The sequence below is a fragment of the Cupressus sempervirens genome, chromosome 5 (genome assembly GCF_028749045.1).
Source record: "Cupressus sempervirens isolate cs-2001-9-10 chromosome 5, ASM2874904v1, whole genome shotgun sequence".
Lineage (NCBI taxonomy): Eukaryota > Viridiplantae > Streptophyta > Pinopsida > Cupressales > Cupressaceae > Cupressus > Cupressus sempervirens.
In genome coordinates, this window is record NC_143122.1 from 870,735,666 (window position 1) to 870,755,293 (window position 19,628).

Sequence of the window (19,628 nt, forward strand, 5' to 3'; positions counted from 1 at the left end):
CTTTAAATCAAAATAGGGGTTTTTAGACACTGTGAGCTCAATGGTGAGGTCTAGTTTTTCTTAAAGTGCTAAAAAAATAAGTGACCCACTATTTGTATAAGAAATACCCAAAAAATACCAGACTTGATCCAACAAACCCTTGTTTTTATTTTCTTCAACAACTAACAAGTTGCATCAGATCTAGCTTTGATACCATGAAGGATTTGAGCAAGACAACTCCACAAATCTCAGCAACCACCTGCATGCATGCACTTGTCACAAAGCGTCAAAGAAAAGAGAAGGCAAGGGTTTGGTTCTAAAACTGTGCAAGAATGTATTTATTAGACTAAAAGAATGAGTAAAAAGTTCAAGAGATCAATTATTATAGAAGGAGATTGTAAAACTTGAAAGGGAACCCCTAAGAGGTAAATGAATTTAATAATTAATAGTTAATTATTAAATGATAATACAAGTGCATAAAGTGAATATTAGGAAGGGAATAAAGATAATTTAGTCAATTTAATTAAATTATTTTTTTACTCTAACAATCAATTTGAAAAAATATTATAATATATCAAATTATAATTAAAATCAAATACAATATGCCAAATTATAATAGAAAGGACTCTTTATTCATATTTATCATTTAAAATTATAAAACTTACCTCAAATGATCAAATTTGATGATGAATCATTGGCTTTCCCACTTCAATGTGGAATATTACATAAAGTAATGATGCAAATGGATATAATATGCTCTTTTGTGGTCTTCTAAACCATGAACAATGAAAAGATGTGGATATAGTGCATAGATTAGACATCAAAACAAAATTTGTGGTCCTTCTCAATGGAATATGGTCTTAAAACCATTTTTTGTCTTTTTAATAGGGTGTATGCCCTATTGCAAGTTTTAAAGATCATTGTGGCTAAGGAATGGATTTACCTTGGATATCCAACTCAAACAGGTCTGAGATGTGTTTTCCAGCAAGTTTACAAAAAATAAATGTATATTTGGTTGTGTGGCATTCACTAAGTTTACTCGTGGTTATATAACGAGAGAATCGAGTTACACGAGATTATACATCTCTTTGTTAGCTATCTAACCATGTAAGTTATTTTGAGTTTAGATTTTGTTATGTCTTTCATTACTAATTTTCTTTCAAAGTATGTCCTTTTTTGTTAAAAACTAACATGTAGTATTCTAGAGATAGAATTCTACTCTTTCATCATTTCTTTCAACAAGTTAATTTTTTAGAAACTAGACTTCATTCTACACACTTAAAAAAAAAAGTTTTTATAAACTTTGATTTGTATACGAGTAGCTATAGCTCTCATCATTTGTTCCCATTCTTTTCCCTCAACACCATTGAATAAAGATGTTAAAAATATAATTTCAAAATAATATAAATATATTAAACTTTTTTTTCTATTAAATATAAGCTAAGTCATAGTATAAGCAAACATAAAAAGTATAACAGAGTAAAGATAACAACAGAGGATATGACTACTCAGATCTAGGCTTGTTCTTTTCATACCACTTAAACATCGGGCCATCAAAAAGACAAAAAACTGAATGAAATTAAACATTATAAAACATCATTCAACCATCTAGGCAATCCATGCTAAATGTCCATCAACCCATTTGAAGCACAGATCTCCTTCTTTGATGACATTATATGGTTTGTTGAGAATATTAACAATAGGAATCATAGGAGACCTAGGAACTGAGCTGATTGTTATAACATGGCGTCTTCCAACCCTAAGCTTAGATGCATTTTGAACAATGATCAATGTGTTCTCAACCCTACTATTGGGATCATTCTATTAATAATCTCTTTGATAATAACATAGTTATGGCCCTTGTTATCAACATCTAAAAAAATTGGACCATTTCTTGATTTATGTGTGTCATCCTTACACAAGGGTCATACTAATCTTCTCTATATTCCAATTTTATCAGATGTCTCCGAAGATACAAATATATTAAATTTTGACCGATTACCTATCAAAATAAAAAATTAATAGATAAAATGCAAATATATAGATTACTTTCATTTTCATAAAAAGAAAAAGAAAAAAATGATAGTACTAACCATTTTTGTATTTTTGAACTATATATGACAGACTTAAAAATTGTAAGATCGTATGAAGTGATACACTAATTTTCTGAAAATTGGTCAATACAACAAGTAAATTTATTACTAAACCATCAATATTTATTATACGCAACTTAATATTTTATTTAATATTATATATAAATATAATTTTATAAGATGTATAATAAATATATATTATTTTATATTATATATGTTTCTATTTTATTTTTGCTTATGTTTAGATATGTTTTATTTTGATGATTGTATAATATTAATTTAGAATTTGTTGAAGTAAAATATAATGAATTTTAAAATTTTATTTTTAGTAATTTATAATATTAGGTATGTATTTTTATATAATTATACTAATTTAATTTTTTAAAAATAAGATACATGAAGTTTAAAACTTTCATATTATATATATATATTACTAATTAATATCAATTATGGATAGTGGAAATCTGATCTTATTACTAATTAATATTTATTATTTTCTAATTTAAAAATATTTAAGTTTAAAACAATCTCTTTTGAAAAAAATCATATGAGAAGCATATATTCAAATACCACAATAACTTTAAAACAACATCCATATATTCTTTCAAATATATTAAGATAATTGTTAAACAAATTTTAAAAAATACAATTATAATAATTAAAAAACTAAATAAACTAAGATAATTGTTAAACAAATTAAAAAAAATACAATTATAATTATTAAAAAACTAAATAAAAAGTGGAATGCAAGTTGTCCTCCCATTAAAAGAGATTTTCTAAAATGCATTTTTAAGAATTAAAAAACTAAATAAATAGTGGAATGCAACGTGCCCTTTATTTGGTAGGGCCATTATTTTGACTTTTAACTTTTAGTGGCGAGTACAGAAAAATTAACGGGGAAACCAAAATAGAAGTTGGAAACCCTAGAAGATTCCTTCTTAGCGATTCTAAAGTTTTGTACTTATTTTTTAAAAAAATAATATTAATTGAAAATGATCTAATACGATCCTCATTGACCCATATATGTGGGGTCATGTTTAGTCAAAAATTTATTGTAGAATAACAGTAGATGCCCTTGCATACATTTATGCGTTTTTACACTATTTGATAAGATTTATTATTAAAATTGTTTCTTCATTTTAAAATAGGATAATTCTATTTTTCAAAAGAGATTGAATGGTGGATGAAGGTGAAAATGACCATGAGATGGCTCAATTATAAAGATTAAAACATGTGATAAAAAATAATGTTAAAATTCTAATATTTCTTATTTATGTGTTGATTAGTTAAGGGGTTTTTTAATGAAAGGTGGCATAATATTTGGTGAAGATTTTACAAATTGGATAGCTAGCATTTGTGTGAACTACTACTCTGTATAAGATCTACCTAAAAGAAAAAAGAAACAATAATTGAAGAATTGAACAATAAAAAAATAGAGCTGCTCAAAATAAATAAATAAATACTGACTACATTGTGCTCTTTCTCATTGTTTGATTACAATTTGTATATCAATGCATGATTTATACAATAGAAAGTCATTGTTTACAATAGAAAGTGTAGTGAAGTTTAAATCATTATTTTGAAATTCATTATGTAATCAAGAAAAGAAGACTAGGCAATCCTTAAATCATCGTTCAAACATGAGCTTAAGAAATGGTGATTGGAAAATCAATGATAGTTAAACGCATTGTTAGAATTTAACACCAACACCCCCCTTAATTCTAACTAAGGAGAATACAAAAAACTAATAAAGAAAGGAGGAAAGACAAAATTTGTGACAAAAAAATTGTAGGCATCTATCAAATGATAACAACCATAGTGTTGAATAAAAAAAACCTTCTTCGAAACTGAGATGATGATCATGATCAATCTACATGAGTGCCCTTAATGAGACTACTAGAACAATGAACATATGAAAAACAAAGGCAAAACATTTGTTAATGAAATTGAAGATACAATAGACAATAGTCTACATACCTCCCTCAAACAAAGTATAAATGGAAAATAGAGGTAAAATGTCTATCATTTAAGGATGCAATCGACACATGATTATGTATGAGTGATCCCAATGACACTTCTCAACCATGCAAGAATAAATTGTTGACTGGAAATACAAGTGTCAATTGTTTATAAATGTGATTGACTATGGAAGAAAAGGAAGCATTCGCATCAAGGGGTGTGACAAATTCACAAAAGTAGTATGTTACTAGAGAGAAAATAAAGGCAAGATCCATGGAAAGAGAGCATGATCTTGACCTATCACTTCTATAGAATCGGGTCCAACCTCTAATGCCATGAAATTTCAATGCAAGCCTCTACTTGTGGGCCTAAGTAGAATTGGTGGCTTCCGCAGGAAATAATCAATTGATGTCCATCAATTTAGAGCAACCAATCAAATCTAGAAACTGTAAACTTCCCAAGTTGCCGAAAATTGTCTGGTAGAGATGATAGCTTATGACAATACCATAACTTTAAATACTCCAAGGATTGAAGACGACCAAATTCATCTGGTAGAGTCACTAAGTTGTAGGCATCTATGACTGCTATCTTTTTCAACACATGGAGACATCCTATTGAATCTGGAAATCTCTGGAATTTGGTACACCCAGAAATGACTAACTCTCTTAGCTGCACAAGAGCCTATTAAACATAAAACATTTAGAATTTAGTATTAAAACATTTAACTTACAGATTTAAGACAATTGAAAAGGAAGATACTTACATTGTTCTCATCGTTTCTTAAGCTCCTATTTCAGTGATGATTTAAGGATCGTCTAGTCTTCTTTTCTTAATTGCATAATGAATTCCAAGATAACAATTTAAACTTCATTGTAATTTCTATTGTAAAGTATGACTTTCTATTGTATATATTGGATTGTAATCAATCAATGAGGAAGAGCACAATGTAGTCGATAATTTGTATAGCCCCCTCACACAAAGTATAGATGGAAAATAGAGGCAAAACATCTATCATTCAAAGGATGCAACTGCCATATGATTCTATATGAGTGACCCCGATGACACTACTCAACCATGCAAGGATAAATTGTTGATTGAAAATACAAGCGCCAATTGTCTATAAATGTGATCGAATTTTGGAGCAAAGGAAGCATTCACACCAAGAGGCATAACGGACCCACAAAAGCAGTATGTTACTAGAGAGAAAATAAAGGCAAGATCCATGCAAAGAGAGCATGATCTTGACCAATCTCTTTTATAGAATCAAATCCAACCTCTAATGCCGTGACATTTTGATACAAGCCTCTCCTTGTGGGTCTAAGTAGAATTGGTGGTTTCTACTCGAAATAATTGTATGACACGCAAAGAGAAAATATTGTAAACTTCATTCTTTCAAGCTCTAATCAATTGTACTTGCAAGAACAAAATGCTCCTTCTTCCAACCCTCTAAGCTTTGATACCATGTAAAATTTTCTGTAGCTATAAGAGCTAGCTAAAAGAAAAATAAACAATAATTGCATAATTGAACAATAAAGAAATGTAGTTGCTCACAATAAAAAATAATTATTGAATACATTGTGTTCTTTCTTATTGATTGATTACAATATGCACATGAATGATGATTTATACAATAGAAGGTCACCATTTACAACATAAATTATGGTGAAGTTTAAATCATTATCTTGAAGTTCATTATGCAATCAAGAAAAGAAGACTAGGTGATCCTTAAATTGTCGTTCAAATAAGAGCTTAAGAAACAATGATTGGAAAATCAATGCCAATTAAACATGTTGTTAGAATTTAACACTAACAAAAAAAATCAAATGATGAATGTAGGTAATAGTTGTGATAGTGAAGTTGTGGTGTTGTTCTTGTCATCACATTAAAGCTTCATTAGGGTGTCATTTTGATGTCCAAGTTAAAACTTGTAGTAAGCTATTGCAATGGCCCATTTAACTATTGAGAATAAAATATATATACAATTTTAATAAAGCCTACACTAATCCTTAAGATTAAGAAACATCAAATTATGCTATTACTATGAGGATTCAACTTTGTAATTCTTTGGAGTCAAACTCATTGACTCATATTTCATAAATAGTCGTCTCATCTCTCATCAGAATGAATGAAACACCAAATAATCTAATCAAATTATTGAAAAAAAATGATAATTATAATCTAAAGCCATCACAAACAACCGCCATTGTAGGAGCAATCATAAATGGACTACACTCAAAGAAGGTATTTGGCCTAGTGTGAAATCTAAGATTTTGAATCCATTCATGGGAGACATTACCAAAAATTAACTTGACGGGTAGTATGTTACAGTCAGAGGAAGAATATTTGCAAGACAAAAGTAAATTGGAAAGCAAGAAGAGTATGGGCCCCATTTTTGGTTTCACTATACATCGTACATGTTTAAAATGGAAGCATAGAACTCAATACAAAAAAGTCCAAAGAGCTTTACAGATACACTGTACTTCAAACATTAGACTTTTTGGCAGTAGCTCAGAGTTAAAACACTAATATTAGACATTATGTGACAAGTTTTTCTTCTCCACAGCCGCTCCATATTTTTAAATCTTAATGTTCTAACGGTTAGGAGTAAATAAAAATTCAAATATGGTTGAAACAACCACGTCATTGCTGGGTCATTTGCTTGTTTTTGAATTTATTTTTTATTGTGTGGCTGTTGTTGTCATAGGGTTTAGACGCGTGATATACCATGTTAGGTGTATTGCAGGTGCTCTGTATTATTCAAACACTTTTGAACTTGAGGCCGCCTTTTTCTTGTGTGTGAATCTTTTCATTTGGTCCTTTTCCTACGCCTGCATAATCATAATTTTGAAATTAATGCAGGGGTTTTCGATATTATGGACCCAATCATGGATGGGTCCATTCATTAATGACAATATAAGATGTTTCTATGCTTCTTATAGTAAACAAAATTGTCACGACCAATGGGTTGAATGAATGATTAATTACTGTTATCAGAGTTGCAGGTGATGAGACTATAAAAATTTGAGGGAGGGAAAAAGAAAAAAAGAAAAGAATCAATTATAGATCAGATTTGAAAACAAGGTGGGTATGCTTTATCTTATCTTGCTTGGTAATAGGATATGCTGTTTTTAAGGTAAGTGAATTGACATGTACTTAATTCTTCTATTGTGCAAATGCAGGTTGTGGATTTTTTCAACCCTGCAGTGTGCACAGTTCTAGAAATGTTCTTTGTAGTTGTCAATGGATTCAACGTTCCTTTTTAGGGCTTCGTTTTGCCTTTTGGATTTGTACTGTCACCAAAAACCTCTGTTTGCTACCTGCATTTGCATCCTCCTTACCAATAGCTTATTTTTCACTGAATTGCATGTTATAATCCCATGAGTATGGATAGTGCATGCATGTGCTGTTGATGCTTAACACAACAGCATTGATGCCTGATCCAAATTATAGGTGTGGAAACATTTGCCTGTTCATTGGCATATGCATCAGGCCCTCAAGGTTCTGTTCGTATTTCAGCTTCTCCATGTTTTAGGTTTGTTATTTTAGAATTCAAAATCAGCTGTATTTTTAGGGAGGATTTTCATCTACAAAGTTATTTTAATTTCTTAATATAGAAGCACAAGCTTTAGGTTGAACATCTTTAATTACAAGTACGAGGAATATCCATTCTACCAAATTTACTCTAGACTCTCCTGTTCTAGACTCTCCTCTTGTTTTCATTGGAATACAAGTTATGATCATCAATGTGTGTATGCATATTATCTGTACTATTGACTATTCTTCAAGCAGATGAATACAAGTTATTATCATCAATGTGTGTATGCATATTATCTGTACTATTGACTATTCTTCAAGCAGATGCCTCATAGAATCTATATTTCAGAAGTAAAGATAATTCAAATTTCAATAAATGAATGAACTGTAATGCTTTTTAATATTCTGGGTTGATGCAAACAGTTGCCTCGGAGGACCGATAAAAGCTCAAAGAGACTTCATCATCCCGAAGATGAAGAAATCGATTCATGATATGGAAATTTGGGCTCTTTTTGAAACAGGGCTTTTTATGAGTGTGGCCTAAGGTTTTCGGCTATTTCTACATCTTCCTTCACAATTGGGACCCTGGGCGAATCATGAAAATGCCATTCGGATTGGTTTTGCCCCAGAGGAAGAGAAGAAGCAAATCTCAGGACCAAAATGATCCATGTACGTTTATATGGTGCTACTCTACTTTTCACATTTATGATAGGATCTGTTTCTTATCTCTTGTGTCTTGAATTAGAATTTATTTATTATTATTTTGAGTAGATTCGAACTGAACACCTCCCATATAAGTGGCTCACAATTTTCCATTGTGTTTAGGCTCTTGCCTTGTTTGGAATCCATTTCACAGGGGTGATGTGTTTTCTTGATTTTATTAAGCTTTGAAAGTATTATGTTGCTGGTCATGTTTCTTTTTAAGTGATGGATTGTTTTCATCTGTCACACAAACTCACAAGAATGAGAAGAATTAATGCTTTTAATGGTATTTTTACAGGGCTGTATAAACCATTAGAGTATTGGCAGCTTGAAACCAAACAATTCTTATACATAAATCCACAGCCTAGTGCTGCTTATGTATTCACACTGAGGGAACTGCAAGAAGCCACTACAAATTTCTGCAACGACAATCTAATCGGAAAAGGTGGTTTTGGCCGTGTATATAAGGGAGTTTTGAAAATGGGAAAGGTATGAAGAATAGCTTGATTGTCCAGTGGGTGTTAGAATTTTTATGGTAAATAATTCTACAATTCGTTTTCGAATTTCTTCAAGGTTCAACAAAAACGTGTAGTCTTCTATAAATCAGTTACGGAAATAATGCATTATTGATAACCCTCCACTGCATATGATAGCTTCTAGGGTTAAGATGGACTGCGTATATCTGTTATACAAATCAGATTGATATCAGGCATTTTTGTTTTTGTAGTTCTTAGTTTGTTCTTTTTTAAAGTCTCTCACTACGGTAGTGCACTCTGATTGTAGCATAGGGGCGCCTGTTTATTTGGGTTTCGTAAAACGTTTTATTGATTGTCAGAGATAATTAAAGTGCACATCATTGCATGTTCTTCTTGAATGTTATTGACTGGATATTTTTTGTCCAAAGTTTGTCAGATCTGCATAAATAGACCACAAAAAAGGAGAGACTTTAATTAGCACCTTTTTGCAATCTTTTTATAGGTGGTAGCAATTAAACAGATGGACCCAGTTTCATTAAGAAAAGCACAGGGAGAGCGAGAATTCAGAGTGGAAGTAGATCTATTAAGCAGGCTTAACCATCAAAATCTAGTCCGCTTGATTGGCTATTGTGCTGATGGAAACCAACGCATCTTGGTCTACGAGTATATGTATAATGGCAGTTTACAGGATCACTTGCATGGTGAGCCTAGATTAATTATTATTATTTTTTGATATTAATTATTATTATGTATTAAGTTCAAGTAGCTTCGAACCTAAGACCTCTTAAATGAGAGGTTGATGTATTTGTCTTGCTCGCTTGCTTCTATAAGTAATTTATGATAAGCTTGCAAACCGAACTATCTTGCAGGAATTCTTAGAATGAGGATGGATTGGCCTTTAAGATTAAAGATTGCTTTGGGGACAGCAAAAGGCCTTGCTTATCTTCATTCAGGTCCAAGAACAAGCACTCCCATAATTCACAGGGACTTTAAATCCTCCAACATTCTTCTTGATGCAGACTTTGAGCCCAGGGTATCTATAACCTTTCCTCTTCTTTTCTAAGACCAGAAACAGAAGCTTTTTGTTTTCAGTTAAATCAAGTTTTAGTAATAGATCAGTTACTCTTACACGTAGATCTCAGTATTGATTGCCTGTCACTTGTTCTATGGTTTACATGCATCTTGCATTTCCTCAAAGTTATTTAGGCTATATCAGTGTCTACATTTTTTTGTCACTGACTAAAGTTTTTCTTCACCAGATATCAGATTTTGGCCTGGCTAAACTGATGCCCTTTGGGGATGAAATGTATGTAAGCACCAGAGTTCTTGGCACCTTTGGCTACTTTGATCCCGAGTATACAGCAGTATGTGCCCATTCAAAACACCTCTCTTTAACTTTTTAGAAGCTATGTAATTAGGCAACCCTGTTAACAGGGTCGCAATGTTCTTGCTAGGAAAATCAACTATAATAACTTATGCCATATATAACAGAATATTTAACCATCAGCCGATAATGTTCTTGAAATTTCTCTCAATATGCAATTTAAGGATAGAATATATAAAGAACTATCACAAAAATATTCTTCAAATACCTCTCTCTACATGTAATAAATGGTCTACTTACTTGAATATGTTGAAACTAGATGCATTTCAGAGTTAACAAAGCGATTTTCAAAATGCAACAAACGGACTTGCAGGAAATGGATCAAATACAAATTGAACTTGCTTTGATTTTATAAATACAAATTGAACGTGCTTTGATTTTATAGCAGGAATGTCTGCCATTAGTTGTTTATTTAATGCAGCTTTAGAGTTTTTAAGATGGTTTTCTTGGTAGAAGCAAATTAAGATGTAAACTGAGAGAACAAAAAGTCTCGAGGTAGGTTATAGATAGTTGAGGAACTATTGTAGGAGCTATAAAGTATCAGAATCCAATTCTAATACAGCACAATTTTGAACAAGACTTAGCTGCCTTCAGAATAAAACTGGCATAGAACTAGGTCACTTCTCATGCAATTGAACATGATTCAATGCTATTGTAGGATGTTCAGTTGATAAATTATTTAGTATTGGAGTTAAAATTGCAATTTAGTCAATGGATCTTTGGTTTACTGGTGAATTTGAATGGGATCAAGTCTTGTTGAGTGCAAGGCTCCGACATCATAAGGGATGAGGCTGGGATCGTGCCCCGGGTGGTTTTGACGGTGTGGATGCCCCTCAGTCCTTGGCTCTAAGCCGAAGAGATCTCAGGCACAAGTGGGCCTGTATAGGGTCCCTAAAAAGTCTATGTGGTGGCCTTCGCTGGTTGGTAGCTTGCAGGCTTTGTGCCTCGCTGGGTTGCATCGCAGATTTGAACCCTCCATAAAAACAAATTAAAAATTGCAATTTAAATTCAGATATCATAGTTCATTTAAGCCTATATGACTTTTCATCTATGGCTACGAAGTATTATGTTTTTCAAAATAAAAAGTACCCTTGTTGATTACATTGGCCTAATGAATAAATCCTTTCCACTGAAGGCATAAAGGAATTAGGAATTATTTTCATTGTTGTTCAAGCCTTCCTTAAATTGATTATCCAAGAAGAGGGTTAAATATTTATCAAACACAATAGAAGCTACAAAGCAAGAATGGTCAATGGCCCAACAAAGAACACAGTTATACATCCCTATCTTCCACAGCTAATTGTTCTAACATATGATATAAATGATTAAATCTAAATGCAAGTTTCCTCTGTCAGCAGTATTCCAACCCTGCATTCTTTTCGATGTCTATTTGGCCAAGCAATCTGCTACTCTATTCTACTTGCGAGGGATGTGAGAATAGATAACAAAGTTAAAAGACCTATTCAACCTTAGAATATATCAAGCAAGTAGTAACCACAGTTAAATGCCATTTAGCATCAGCATAATCGCCATCATTTGTGAATCAGATTTACAAATAATCTCCTTCCAATAAAGAATACAACCCGATTCATAGCATACAAAATAACAAGAGCCTCCATAAAGTAATTTGTATGAATTCCCTTAAAAATGAGAAGAGCTTACAATCCTACACCAAGCTTTTGTAAATTTCCATCCAATAGTTTTGATTTCTTTTGCCCTGTTCCTTGCACATCTCGTTTGTTATAAGTCATAACCCCCAGATCCAAGTGTGGAATGTTCATTTTCACATGCATGTTCCACCTATAATTATATAATATATCTTCTAACACAATTCTTATAATAGCTAGGAAAGCAAATTGACGAATTTTTGTAAAGCCATGCAATTTAGGAGTCAAATCCAAAGCTATTACAAGCCAATTTTTTAAAAAAAATGTCAATATTCTACACCAATTTAAACGAACATGGGAATTTTTTGTCTTGACGATTGAAGCTGTAAATTAGCCCTAATGCACTGTCTCAGTTTATTTAGAAAATTGATCTCCTCCTATTCATTTCACGATTTCTTTCTATTTTGACAGACCGGAAAGTTGACACTACAAACTGATGTGTATGCATTTGGAGTAGTTCTTCTCGAGCTACTAACTGGACGCAGACCTGTGGACTTGAATCAATGCTTGGCTAACCAGAACCTTGTATCACAGGTGAATCAAACATGCTGATTCTATCATTAGCATCTTTTCAATCTTTTCTTTTTTCTTGCATTTCACAACATGTTATGTATATTATGTTTGTAATTCGCTTTCAGTAGAAAGTAATACTTAATGCCCATTTACTACTCTTGGAATTTGTATAATAGTCAAGCCAGGGAAAATGCCATTTTAGAGAACCAGATAGAATTTAGACATTTTTTCTTTGATATAAGCAGGGCCATCCTAGTGACAATACATACTTTTAAACTAAAGTGGACTACACTATAATTATCTCCTATTTATTTTGTTTCTTTGATGTGGCATATCTTTATTAACTCTTGGGCATCTAGGATAATGTAAAAGGTCTTTTGTATGGGGATGATTTTGTTCCTTTGATGTAGCATATCTTTATTAACTCTTGGCATCTAGGATAATGTAAAAGGTCTTTTGTATGGGGATGATTTTGTTTCTTTGATGTAGCATATCTTTATTAATTCTTGACATCTAGGATAATGTAAAAGGTCATTTGTATGGGGATGTTTCCAAGACTTGGGGATTTAGGAAAATGTTTTCCCACAGCATCACTACCTCGGCCATTTCTACTCGCTTTCTTGTTATATGGCATATGTCATTTCATAAAAACTAGTTGCTTTTTGTGGGACACTCACAGAGATGTTAAATTGCAGATTTTGTCTTAAAGATTTCAATTCGCCTCAATTTGTATATCAACCTCACCAGCTTCATCCCCTCGTCGTCCTTCTATTTGAACCCGTGATCTCCATCCCCACGTCCCCATTGCAAACTACATGAAACTATGGTATATTTTATAATAAATGAAGACTAGAACTATTGAGATGAGATGACTTTCAATGTCCTTAGGTCAAAATGGTCTGTTGGATCCATTACAGAATGCATACATTTCTAGAAGATTCATTATGTGGGTGTCTAGATTTCTTTTGAATTCTCTAAGACTTGTTTGATTCCTTTTTATATAGGATTTAATTGTATTAGGGTTATGATAGCACCTAAGACTTTGAATCCATTTGACTTGTACAGGTGAGGAACAAATTGAAGGAAAAGAGAAAGCTGAAAAAAGTGATAGATCCAGAGGTGAATAGGACTTCATATGGCATGGAATCAGTTTCCATATTAGCAAATCTTGCTTATCGATGTGTCAGAAAGGAGGCTAATCGAAGGCCTGTCATGTCTCAGTGTGTGAAGGAGCTTGAGCATATCTGCACCATAAACAAAAGAGAAACTGCAAGCGAAATCACCCATTTTTGTTATCAATTTTAGTTATTGAAAAATAAATCTGAAAAAAATTCCTTGCTGTTGTCATTAGTATTACCATGCTAATTGTGCTGAATTCAAAAAGACCATATGTTGCAGGTGTATCATGGTTCACATAAAGACTGTAAATTTATTATACGAGATTAGATTAATAAAAATAAGTGTATATTGGATGTAAAATCTACTAACTAGAAAAAGAAAGCTGAGTTGGTTTCGAGTTGTGTTTGTATACTAAAATTACAATTTATGAGGATCGGTAAACATTTGTAAATTTAATACCCTATTAAATCATGTATCTAACAAAAAAACCATCTGTAAATTTCAACCTTGATGGCAGTGCAGTTGTACGCTAATTTTACTTGAAGCAAGGAGCACAAACATTCTCCGCAATTGAAAGAGAGCAGCAGATCATTAACTCTACAATTTTATTTTTAAATTTTAGGAAAAAATTGAAAATTTAGATTGTTTATGGTGTATAAGAAGTTCAGTTACAAGGCAAGTACTTGTCTTTGTAGTATTATAATAAAATTATTTGTAGGTAATAATTATGACAATTAAATGGTTTTTTAAAATGGAAATGTATTAGATTTTTTTAATTTTTTTTTGTAAAACAAATTGTTAAGATTAAATATATCTAAATGGAAGGTGGGGTTAAAATAATGGATAATTAAGTATATTTATACGAATAAATAGAAGTCAATAAGCTAATTATGTATATATTTGAATGGAAAGAGAAAAATAAAATAATTTATTTATTTTGAATGGTGAGATTGAAATTGACAAGTGAACTAAAATTTATTATCTAGTTGTGTGGTGAGATGATAACTTAATTAAATAATTTAAATCTTTAATGTAAAATTATTTAAACTAGGATAATATTTTTTATTATAAAAGAAACAAAATAGGGGTTTTTACCCAATAAAAAAGACATGCCAAATAGACCACTTATAATTGTCAGTCAAGAAAAAACAATTGACCATAAAAGTCAGTATAGAACACTTATAGTTCACACTAGCCAAACAACCAATAACCCACATCAAGGGTAGTTAAAATTTCACCTACAACTTAGGGAAGAGTTTGAGAAGAGAAGGGGCAAACAGTTGACCATAAAAGTTAGTATAGAACACTTATAGTTCACACTAGCCAACCAACCAATAACCCACATCAAGGGTGGTTCAAATTTCACCTACAACTTAGGGAAGAGTTTGAGAAGAGGAGGGACAATGATCTTTCTCCTGCTAATTAAAAAAAATCTATGAAATACTAATTAGGTACATCATCACAAGGGTGAGATAGTAGAGAAACAACCTAGTGAGATTTTCAACATAGTGAGAAATGTGTTGATGAAGCAACATGTCATTGGCCAAAGGTCCACATAGCTGAAGAGGGCCACACTAACAAGTGGTTGAGTAGCATCAATAGGTCATGAGGAGGATATACTAACAGTAGGAGGAAAATCACACAAGACTTTCACTTAGTGAACCTGAATCATAATACATGCACTTATGGCATACTAAAGAATTCCCCCCATTTTCAAAAAGTGTTATTATAAGCTCCTTTTTTGTCACCCCTTCCAATATGAATTATCCATGAACAAATCACTAGTAGAGAAGACTTGATGATATCAAAAGAGGATACTATATAATCCAATAATCAAGTTCATGGCTTGTCTCCAATCATAAGAGCTACATCCCTAGAAAGAGATATGGACATATTAATATCATTCAAAAGGTGCACAAAAGTATAAATACCCGTGGAGGAACTGGTATCATCAACATTTTATTATGAATTCTCTCAAATTAAGGGGAGGATTGGGAAAATGAACCCACACTTGATGCACAATAAATGGTTTGGTAAGAGGCTCAAAGGAGACTATCCAAGGTTCAATAATGAGAAACCCCAAGTCCACAATTTTCTCAACTACAAATCATTGTCATTAGAATAAACACAATAAGAAATAAAAAATCCCTTAGTACAAGGGAAAAGCTCAATATTTTTTTAGATAGGTAATCCACCGAAGTCTAAATTATTTATTATTCATTTTATTATTAATGTTAAGATTATTTATTAATATGTATTAATCTCGAGTAGATTCTAACCCAAGACCTCCTTGATGAGAGGCTCACACAATTTACTAATGCGTTATAGGCTCATACCTTAGGGAAAAGCTCAATATTACTACCAAAGGATTCTAAGAATTCATCAACCATTGAAGAAGATTGGGTATAGAATTCCAAAAACCAACAATTTAAGTACCAATCTAGTGTTGGTATAAATTCACATTATCTACCAAATCATGGACGAAAACCACAACAAGGGATGTCTTGGCACAAATAAGAGGATATTTCCATTTTGGAGGAAGAGTAGAAACAAATTGGCAACATGAGAAAATATTTTTCCATTATCAATATAAAGAGTCCGGGGGAGTGGGAGGGTGGGTTTGGGGGGTAGCAACACTTACAACACAAAAAAACTTGGAGATTCCACGAGAAGAATTTTCAATGATATTATGTACAAAAACATCACCAAAAAAATTACTCTCAATACCTAAGGAATTGAGGACTTAGACTCAACCAAGGGTTTGACAACATCCACACCAAAGATCCCAAGCCCTAACAAAGAACTGCAACAATGAAAGCTTCACTTAGTGAACTCAAACCATAACATGTTTATTTGTAGGATGCTAAAGAATGGGTAAGTGCACAAAGTTGTGGTGCCAAAAGGGGGGTATAAGTGGACACCTTTTTCCTAAAATCTGCAAATTTTGAACTTCAACAAGAATTTGAAGATAGTTACGATCAAAATTTTTAGATATGACAAAAAAAAAGTCGTAGTCCTTTGAATCTAGTTTCTAAACTACTAATTTTTTTTCAAAATGGTTTAGTTTTAGGTCCTCAAAAAAGGGGGCCACAAAAAGTGGTATTGTTTATTCCAAAAAAACATAGCACAGTACAAAGTGTGGCCCCCCTAAAATTTTAACTTTTTTTTTGAAATTTTTTAATCGCTCTGGTCAAAAGTTACTTAACACTATGTAGTTTATCTCAGATTTTTTGAGTAATTTTATAATGTCTATTTTTTTTTAATGAATTTTTTAACTAGACACATCCCAAAAACGTGAAATATCTATGTGCTCCCCCTAGAAATAATTGAAAACTAATCTAAAATCAAAACTTTTTTTTTCAAAGTGTGTAGAATGAAGTGTAGTTTCTAAAAAACCAAGTTGTTACAAAATTCGATGAACGAGCTAAAATCTATAGCCCAATTAGTACGTGGTGGTTTTTGACAAAAAATGAACATACATTCAAAAGAAATTATAGATGAAAGGCTTGAAATAGTTCAAATTAAAAATAAATTATATGGTTAGATAGCTAACACAGAGACCTATAATGCTATGTAACCTGATCTTATCAATACCCAACCACGAGAAATCTTGAAGGGGAGCAAAGAAGAAAAAATAATCATTTTTGTATGTTTGCTGGAAAACATGTCTTAGGCCTGTTCATCAAATCCAAACCTTTGGGTTGGATCTCCAAGGCAAAACCAAGCCTTAGGCTTGGGTTTGATTAAGGTTTAAACAATGCGTGCGCCCTATAGCGCGCACATGCTATTTAAACCTCATCTCTAAATAGCACGTGCGCGCTATAGGGTGTAAGCACTATAGTGTGCACACACTATTAAGATGTAAGTTGCAAAAGAGAACTAGGTGGGGGGGGGATAGAGGAATGGCTATGTGTGTGCATGAAAGAGATAGAGAGAAAGTAGGGGATAGGAGAGGGGAGAGAGTACAGGATGGGAGAGAGAAAGAGAGAAAGAGTAGGGGTGCCAAAGAGAGTACAGGATGAGAGAGAGAGAGTAGGGGTGGCAAAGAGAGGAAGTGTGAGAGAGAGTACGGGTGGAAAAGAGAGAGTGCAGGATGGGGGAAAGAGATTTAAAGTAGGGGATGGGAGAGAGAGGAAGTGTGAGAGAGAGTACAGGTTGGGAGAGAGAGATTAAGAGTAGGGGATGGAAGAGAGAGAGAGAGTAGGTGATGGGAGACAGAGTGGGAGAGGAAGAACTTGAGAGAGAGGAGGATGGGAGTGCATGTGTGTGAAAGAGAGAGAGTATGGAATGGGAGAGGGGGAAGACAAAGTAGCTCAAGAGAGAGTAGGGGATGGAAGAGAGAGTAGGCGATGGGAGAGGGAGTGGGAGAGGGGGAGACAGGGGGGAATAGAAATGTGTGTAAGAGAGAGAGAGAGAGAGAGAGAGAGAGAGAGAGAGAGAGAGAGAGAGAGAGAGAGAGAGGAGGGGATAGGAGGGAGTGTGAAAATTTAAGAGAGACTAGAGGGTAGTAGAGAGAGAGAGAGAGAGTGGAGAGGGAGAGAGTAAGAGTGAGAGTGAGAGAGAGAGTAGGCAGTGGGAGAGGGAGTGGGAGAGGGAGAGCAAGTGAGAGAAAAAGTAGGGGATGGAAGAGGAGAGAGGGGGGATGGGTGTGTGTGTGTCAAAGAGAGAGAGTCAAGAATGAGAGAGGGGAGAGAGAGATAGAGAGAGTAGGCAATGGTAGAGGGATGGGAGAGAGAGAGAGAGAGAGAGAGAGAGAGAGAGAGAGAGAGAGAGAGAGAGAGAGAGAGAGAGAGAGAGAGAGAGTAGGTGGTGGGAGAGGGAGTGGGAGGGAGAGAGAGGTGGAATGGAAGCATTTAAGAGAGATAGAGTAAGGGATGGGAGAGAGTAGGCAGTGGGACAAGGACTGCGAGAGAGAGATAGGGGGGAATGAGAATGTGTATTTATTTATAAGAGAGATAGAGTAAAGGATGGAAGAGAGTGTGAGAGTTTGAGAGAAAGTAGTAGGGGATGGGAGAGAGAGTGAGAGTAAGGGATGGGAGAGAGAGAGAGAGAGAGAGAGAGAGAGAGAGAGAGAGAGAGAGAGAGTAGAGAGGAAGATAGAGAACTTGAGAGAGATAGAAAGTAGGTAGTAGGAGAGGGAGTGGGAAAGGGAGAGGGAGAGGGAGAGAAATAGGGGGGATGGGAGTGTGTGCGACAGATGTAGAGAGTAGGGGATGGGAGAGAAGAAGAAGAGTGGGGGGATGTACCTGTGTGAAGCTCATATGATGTCTCTGCTCTGTGTCTGTGGTAAAGGTTGAGGGTCCTGTGGAGAACTGATGCACATGCATAATTTTTTTTGTCAATCCTTAATATGATTACGTAATACATATATGTATTAATTAAAATGATTAAATTGATACATACCTCAGGACTCGTCGAAGGGACAAAAAAAGGGCTTGGATGATCACTGCTAGGCCCAGCAACACTTTGACCCTAAATTTTGAACAATGTCAATAAATGCTAATTAATTAATCATTCACTATACATATGAAATGTGATCAAATTAGTAATTTACCTGTGTGTCAATGCCAAATGTCTCGTTCAGGAACTCATCGGTGACAAGCCCATCATCCATAGCATCTCCGACATGAGTGCCAAATGTGCATAGGGATCCGCATGAAGTGCACATGTGACCACGACGCATAGAAGGCTCCCCTTCAACTAATGGGCTCGTGGAATGGATGAGGGTCTGTGTCAAAGCATTAATGGTCCCTAGAGTGCTAGCCTCTACATGTTCCTTCACAACTGAAGGAATAATCACATGCTCGTGCTATGGATGGACCACAGGTGCCCTAACTACATTAGGGTCACGATGTGCTCCTGGCCTCTCAAATGATGAGCCCCCACCTCTACCCTGGGAGTCTAACATATCAAAATAATTGGGGATCTCCCCAAGGACAAACTCACAATATAATTTCTTCAAAAAATACATGGGGACCTCGTGATTTTTGCAAGGAGGGGCATCAAAAACCATCCACCATCTATCCCAAAAATTATTTCTAATAGCATCGTGTATACACCAATGGATGGGGAACCGTTTAGTACCCTCTCTAACAGTATTTGGCTCACCGAGTTTTCTAAATAATGCACATATACTACCTTTTTATATTTCTTTTTTTTTAACATCTTCATATGACAATTTATTTGCATAAAATCTTTTTTG

The 19,628-nt window shown here is 33.8% G+C and overlaps 1 protein-coding gene and 1 non-coding gene across 5 annotated transcripts; one reads left to right on the top strand and one right to left on the bottom strand.

Annotated features, from left to right (window-relative positions):
• Positions 1-1,855: 1,855 nt before the first annotated feature.
• LOC149558696 (U6 spliceosomal RNA) lies at positions 1,856-1,955 on the bottom strand. The gene has a single exon (XR_016352544.1). It is a non-coding gene; the product is annotated as a U6 spliceosomal RNA (small nuclear RNA).
• Positions 1,956-6,877: 4,922 nt separating this feature from the next.
• Positions 6,878-13,786, top strand: LOC149558697 (Protein kinase superfamily protein). 4 transcript variants are annotated; one of them, XM_089832794.1, is made up of 9 exons: positions 6,972-7,112; positions 7,211-7,318; positions 7,989-8,234; positions 8,566-8,756; positions 9,246-9,444; positions 9,613-9,776; positions 10,003-10,107; positions 12,206-12,328; positions 13,373-13,786. In XM_089832794.1, exons 3-9 carry the CDS (start codon positions 8,162-8,164, stop codon positions 13,610-13,612), a joined length of 1,095 nt encoding a protein of 364 aa, XP_089688920.1. In that variant the 5' UTR covers positions 6,972-7,112; positions 7,211-7,318; positions 7,989-8,161; the 3' UTR covers positions 13,613-13,786. The 4 variants fall into 4 exon arrangements, with proteins under 4 accessions (XP_089688918.1, XP_089688920.1, XP_089688919.1 ...); XM_089832793.1 differs by having other exon boundaries at positions 6,976-7,112; positions 7,211-7,563; XM_089832792.1 differs by lacking the exon at positions 7,211-7,318 and having other exon boundaries at positions 6,878-7,112.
• The last annotated feature ends 5,842 nt before the right edge of the window (positions 13,787-19,628 follow it).

What these genes read in the sequence shown, in the direction of transcription:
- LOC149558697 (XM_089832792.1), top strand. Translation starts at nt 8,162, where the DNA reads ATGAAAATGCCATTCGGATTGGTTTTGCCCCAGAGGAAGAGAAGAAGC. An exon ending in GAGTTTTGAAAATGGGAAAG is followed by an intron (nt 8,757 to 9,245) that starts GTATGAAGAATA and finishes ATCTTTTTATAG; the next exon opens with GTGGTAGCAATTAAACAGAT. An exon ending in TTGATCCCGAGTATACAGCA is followed by an intron (nt 10,108 to 12,205) that starts GTATGTGCCCAT and finishes CTATTTTGACAG; the next exon opens with ACCGGAAAGTTGACACTACA.